The 6974-nt window shown below is 37.0% G+C and overlaps 1 protein-coding gene across 1 annotated transcript in view; it reads left to right on the top strand.

Annotated features, from left to right (window-relative positions):
- LOC101857163 (ribitol-5-phosphate xylosyltransferase 1) overlaps nt 1-4839 on the top strand; it is a gene marked incomplete in the record, with an annotated part of 125873 nt that extends 121034 nt beyond the window's left edge. Inside the window, 2 exon segments of the mRNA XM_005090354.3 lie at nt 1-61; nt 916-4839. The exon segment at nt 1-61 is cut by the window's left edge and continues 110 nt beyond it. Coding sequence (XP_005090411.2) covers nt 1-61; nt 916-1411 — 557 coding nt within the window.
- Between the last annotated feature and the right edge of the window lie 2135 nt (nt 4840-6974).

Below are 6974 nucleotides of genomic sequence, written 5' to 3'. Positions count from 1 at the left end.
TCATGAAGGCCCTCAACACGAGCTCGTTCAGAAACAAGGGATACGTCAAGCCTCGAATGGAGTACGTGATAACATTTTTATTGCTCATTTTAAGAAACCTGTCTCCAATAAAACCATACTGAAAAAAACACACAAAAAAACCCAACTTTACTTTTGTGCAGTTGAAAGAAAAAGAAGATTTTTTTGTGCAAAATGAGCCATATTTTTTAAACTGAGCTTTTGATTTATTTCTTCATTAAACTGAAAAGGCCAACTTATTTACTTATTTATTTTTTAAAATCTGGAATGTTTCTTGAACTAAGCTTTACATTTATTTCTTCATGATTCTGTGGTAAACATGGCTCTATTAGAGAGTGTGTGTGTGTGTATATGGGGGGGGGGGGGGGGGGGTGGTTGATTCTGCTTCCCTCTCTAGCCAAAGTAGATGTAGGCAATTGATAACTTTGCAGAAGTTTTTTTGTTGTCGCTGACTTTTGGTGTCCCTGAACTTAGAGAAGGTGGGGTAGAGTATTTACTTTTCTCAGATAACGATTTCAGCTCAAGATCACACACGCACACACACACATGCACGCACGCACTCACGCACGCACTCACACACACACACTATTATGGACTGCTCTCTTTTTAAGTCACATAATTGGTCAACATTTTGAAGGATCTTGTATGTTGTAGTATGCTAACTGCCATCTTTTTATCTTGGAGTTACTTGGGGGGTATTTTTTTTGTTTACGGTGTTCAGGTTTGACTGTGTCTTGGAGTCTTTCTCTGAGGGGTCTCCTATAGTTATTGATGTATCTTAATTTTTTTGTTCATATTGCAGCCGCATGGTACACTAGATTGTGAAGCTGTTTTTTGCTCACGCCTAAAGAGTTATATACTTGACACCTGTGTGACCTCATTGTGTGTTCTCCACAGGTGGATGCCACAGGAAACAGAAGACACAAGAAATGCATTCACAGAAGCCCTGGCACAGAGTGATCTGACCCTGAATCCTGTAGGTTTCAACACGGAATGCTACCGCATCTACGAGGCCTTGTCTTTTGGTTCCGTGCCTGTGATAGAAGATGTGATGACCCCTGGCTACTGTGGCAACGGTCCCGGCATGAACAACTCACTCAGACATAGTATATCAAGGCCAGACGGCAGTCTAGACAAGAGGAATTTGACAGCATACAAGCATTATAGTCCTCCTTTGCGGTTACTGAAAGAATTTGGTGCTCCAGTTATATACATTAAAAACTGGCTGACAGATTTAGAACCATTATTGAAGAAGGAAGCAGAAATGAGTGATTATGATAGATCAAAAAGGAGAGCGAATGCTGTCAAATGGTACAATAAATTCAAAGTAGCTATGAGAGATCGTTTTCATGAAGTCCTTCTTAAAAAGTTTTTTAATATACAGCGTCGGTAGCATTAAATGTTCCTTAGTGAACATGTTTCGTTATCATAATATAGATGCTTCCTTTCCATCTGATTGTTGAAGTTCTCATGGAACACCAGTTTTTGCCGCTGATTTTCCCAAAGATATTTGCAAACTGTTGAACAGGATTTCTATGTACTGGTACGTTTCGTGTTCATAATAATATGTTGTTGACCATGAGAATGATACTGAGAATGTTCTGTCTTATACCGCCGTTCATTGTCTTGGAAGTCTGTCTTGAAGAAATTATATGTATGAAGTCACTTGTTTTCATATACAGTGGAGTCCACTTAAACCGAAACCTGCATGAAGGCTGGATTTTTTTCAGTTTAGAGAGATTGCTCAGATAGAAGAAAAGAAATGGGGGAATTTTCTTTCAGTTTACTGCTGTTTTCGGATTCACCGTGTTCAGTTAAAGTGGACTTCACTGTACTATAAGTAGTTGTTTTTTTTACATTTACAGGAGAAGACGTTGTCTTCCGTTCTCATCAAATGTTTACTGTTTTTACACAGAATCACAATCACGGTACTCGAAGAACTGTTTTATATTTTAAAAATATTTTTAACATTTACTTGTGCTTGTTTTAAGAGTTGCAGTGTAGAGTTTTGTATTTTTCTCTTTGTGAGGTGAGTGTGATCAACTGTTGCTGATTGTGTTGATATTTTCCCATCCCTGTCGACATAATTTAGATGTATTTGGAGGTAAGCTGCCTCACCCCTGTCTCTCAGGGCCAATGTGTTGTAGATGCAGACACCTGATAATAACATATCGTCCACTCACAGAAATAAAACTCGCGTTTTTGGGGTTTAAAAAAAAAATGAAAAGAAAACCTTACTATAACACCACAGGGGCTGATATCATGATGTGATGCGCACCCTAGGCTTTTGCACTAGTTTTAAGAACTTTTGTGTTATTTGTGATGAGAGCAAAGTCCGTATATAGAGCTAACATTTGCTTTAAAAAACAGTATAAGTGCAATGGAAATAGGACATGAGTTTCCTCCAGCTGCTGAAAGACTCCTTTGAAAGGATGAGTGCTTTTCTTTTACTGGTGTGGCTCTACTTTTTGCATAAAAGGATAGCACCTTACTTTTATATTATAAGGATTCTGTGCTGACTTAATAAAATTGAGTGTCATTTCATTTATTAAGGCAGCTCAGAACAGTCAAGCATTAATTGTATAAATGAGATAGATGAACTGATTGGTATGTCCAAATGAGATCAAAGTATATTTAGTTGGGTTTTTTTTCACTTTTCCTCTGTCCCAAAGTTGTATTTTTTCAGATTTTTTTTGGATTTTTTTTACTTGGATCGTTTTGTGTGGAACAAAAACACAGCAGTATAAGTAATGGAGAAACTATTGTCTTTTCTATGTTTAAAAATTTTCCCTTGGTGCAGAGTACAATTCCGGTATGTTACCCTCCGGGAGATCCAAGCTTTTAATTTATTTGAGTAACGCTTTCATTTTTGTGTTCAGTACCCTGGTGAAGCAAGTAGATTATTTGACAGGCCGGCTCTATGCTGTATGCTTGTGGTATGGTCTTTTGTGTGTCAGACCAGACCCCAGTGGAGGAATGGACCAGAACTGAGCTCGACTGAGGACATGATGTGTAAAAAGAAAATGTCCCACTTCTACTTCAGACATATGGGTCTGGGAGAGTGGGGGGTGGTGGTGGGGGGTGTCGGTCCTTACCAGTTCGGAGTTATGCTCCCTGTTGGTGGTACATTGTGCTGTCAATAGTCTCCGACCTGCCGTGTACTTCGTTGGTTCAAGTCACCATATGTGGGTGTGTGCCTTAAGAAGGGTCCCAGTTGTCGGAAATTTTGGATTTTGGAATAAGGGCATATTTTTGTAGAGAACTCAAAGCTGAACACGCTCATTTTTTAAATTTCCAAGTATCTTGAATAGTTTTAGAGATATGATACGTTTTGTTACTCAGTGTGTTTTAAAAACAAAGTTTGGAGAAAGACAGGTTTAAGCTTCATATGTTGACCCAATTTCTAGCACATTTTTATCTTTTGAGTTCAACAGGTTGAACAAATAATTAATAAAAAATATTGAGACTGAAAATATTATAAAATCCTTTCAATAACGTTATTAACAAATGATTAAGCGTGTATCTTCTGATGGAACTCAATATTTGACCGGGTACAACTTTTTTTGCCTTTTCACCCCGTTGCTCAAAAATAATTTGCAGACAACTGGTCCCTTTCTCTACGCACACACACATATGCAGAGGTAAAATGCTAAAAATGAAAGTGGCAGTGAGGTGTTGTTTTTAATTTAAGTTCGAAATACATTTATTCTATGAATATGTTGTTAGGGGGAATCTACTGTTGCTGTCTTTTTTATCCTGATGGTTTCATGTTGTACTCTACCTGCTAGATAATGACATTTTTATTTAGTTCTATGTGTTATAAATTGCATATATTATTATTCTTTTTAATGTGTTATTTTTGTTCTGTATAGGTCCACTACCTCGGGGTGGCTTGTATGTGCCCCTCACTTTGTAGAAATAGCAGCCTGGGTTAGTTTATGATCTGGCATTTTTAATTCTCTCTTGCCACATCGTTTCGACTGAGCCTGCATGTGTGTTCATGAATGTCGGGTAATTGAAGTTAGTTTGACTTTGCTTAAAAGATTGAGACAGATAGGCATTCTGGATTTAATGAACATCTAGTCAGTATCAGCCGTAATATAGCTGCAATATTTTTAGCCCATGTTATGTTGGGTTTGTATTATCAAAATACTCACCTTTAAAATATTGTTCAAAGTTTCTTTCATTAAGTTGAGTTGTCATACCGGTACATAATATTCCACCTCTTTTGTCACCCTGTGCAAGTGATGTCATTTTTTAAGTCAGTTTTTATTACCACAGAATGCTTCATCGATTTCTATTTGTCAATATAGCTAATGCAATCATTTAATTTTATTGCCATTCAAACTGCTTTTGTTTAGGAAGGTTCTGTAAGAGAATACAGTAGTTGTGCAGGGAGCTCCATACAGCAGTGTCCTGTCACTCATTGTTGATGTGTGGATGTAAGTCATTAGGATTTCTTCACTGCTGACGGAATAGCAACTCCAACAGATTTCCTTTGAGGTGCGCACTAACATTCAGTTCATTTTCGTTGTAGCCCTGCTCAAATGTTATATGTAACAGGCTTATCATTATTGGTTTTTAGTCACATTTTTAAAAGGCACGATAGTATGGAAAAAGACTTTTTTGAAAGAAAAGTTTCTGGAAATCATAACAGATGACATGTAGAAAAAAGATGGAGTCAACACATTTCTGATTTAGTTGATGGAATTATCATCGAGGTTAGATTCATGAGAGTTGAAAGAACTGCATTCAAATGGGCTGTTAGGAAGGCTGTGCTCTGAAAGAATTGGCTATCCAGAAGAAGAAGAAGAAGAAGAAGAAGAGGAGGAAGAAGCAGAAGAAGTTCAAAGTCCAGAAGTGACTGGGGTTACTTTCTGGTACTGCATTCTCAGCAGTAGTAACTTGAAGGTTCACAGGTTTTTGTTAAGTTGGTTTTATGTCTATCCACATTAGCTCCTTTTCTGCGCCAATCCGCTCCCAGTGGCTTGTGGTTGGAACCATGTTCATTCAGTAGATGAAAAACTATCAAAATTGGTTCTCTTGTTTTGAGTAAGTGACCAGTTTAACCACGTATATGTCACTTTTAGATTTTGTACCAAAAAAGGGCCCGTGCATAGTGGGTTTACCCCCTCGGAGATAAAGAGTTGATAGGCAGATCTTAAGTCTTCAGAAGAATGCCACATGTTTTGTGCACAATGGTTTTTATCTTGTTTCAGGACAACCCTAGAATGTTCCTTAATTTTTTTCTCTTTTTTATGTTGTCTGTTTTGCTTTTGACAGTGAATGCCTCATATACACAGGATAGGTCATTTCAGTTTGAACTGATGATCCTTAATGAAGACTCAAGGCTGAGACGAAAAATCCTTCAAAATAATTGAAATGTCTGGTACTGGCAATAACACACACAGCTTGTCAAGTATGTAATTAAATATACTAGAGTAACAAACTGAGCTAATAAGATCTTGTGACTTCCTTTGTTTATTGTTTTTAAAATCTCATTTTAAAAAAGTTGATCCTGTTGTGAATAAAGAGCATATTGTTTTGAAGATGAGAATTTTTTTGACTCCCAGTGTTGCACCAGGCTGTGAGGGAATGAGTGAGGCATCGTGGTGAAATCAGCGGCTCGACAAAATAATGAAATTGGAGATATCAGCATTTTCCCACCTGTATGGCAATTTTATCGATTTGTTTGTGTTTTGGTACGACATTTTTATGTCAATTTAGAAACACATTTCTGTGCGGATTTGACTAAAAACCGTTGATTAAAGGCATACAAAATGTAAATTTTCAGTTTACAAGGACTCTCAAGATTTGGAAGTCAGAAAACTTTGACGGCCATTTTCTCGCTAATTTTACCTCTCAAACCAGGTGACCCTCACCTCCTTCAATCGCAACTGTCTCAACTTCTGTTCGAGATAGATGGATATTTTTTTCATCAGAATAGAGAAAAATGAACAAGCTTTAAGGTGTTACCTATAACTTCCTATGCCCAAAAATTGGCGAGCGCCTGATTCCCTTAACGTCCTGACACATGTGGGGAGATCCAGGAAAAGCTCAGAAACTTTGTGCAGATCTAAGTCTTGAGTCTTTGTATGTTTATTGACCTTTGTAGCCAACAATGCCCCCTACAGTGAACTTAGTCTCTTTTTAGTATTGATTTTCATTCGCTAGAGGTTGTGATTCTTTTTGTGATATGTTTGTGAAATTAATAATGACATGCTCTTCACATTAAAAATATTTCTTTTCTGTGTCTTTTCTGACTATGATTTTCTTTAATGTATTACCAAGCAAAATTTTCTTTGAAGGTGAAGAATTTTTTGTTTGGCGTTTTTTAATTTCGTTTGAGAAATGCATAATGTCTTTATTACTTATGGGTGTTTTTTTGTGGAAGAGAAAATTATTTCTATACACTATTTTATGTCTGTGTTATTTTGCTTACAATAAAAAATGTCCTTTGTATTGTTTTAATGGGAAGTGGACTTAGTATGCAGAATATTCTTGTTCCTAATATTACCTTATGTGTATGATTTGTATTCAGTCCGTGTACCCATGGAACCCCACATTAGAAATCAAATGTTTTAACGAAGTGTTATTTCTGTGCATATTATTATAACATTAACAGCCTCTCCAGAGCGGTTCGAAGGAAAACTACACGGATGTCCCAGTGACGGTTCTGTTTTGAATATATGTGCTGCTCCTTTTCTTGTGCTGGCTAGTGAGATCACAACTTGCCATCGATGAACATATTTCAAACTCTCAAAGGGGGGAATTTGTCCGGGTTAAAATTTAAAAAATGAGCTGAAAGAAAAGGATATTACTATTTCTCAAGTTACCCAGATTGCACATGAAATGATGCTGAGGAAAAATGTTCATAATATCCCCGTGATATTGGCACCTTTATTGCACTGTCTGTACTACACTTGTTATGTTTTGTTATAGCTTGTTCACTTTTG

This window comes from Aplysia californica, unplaced genomic scaffold (genome assembly GCF_000002075.1).
Source record: "Aplysia californica isolate F4 #8 unplaced genomic scaffold, AplCal3.0 scaffold00016, whole genome shotgun sequence".
NCBI lineage: Eukaryota > Metazoa > Mollusca > Gastropoda > Aplysiida > Aplysiidae > Aplysia > Aplysia californica.
The sequence above is the reverse complement of the archived record's forward strand: the minus strand, read 5'-3'. Positions and strand labels throughout refer to the sequence as shown.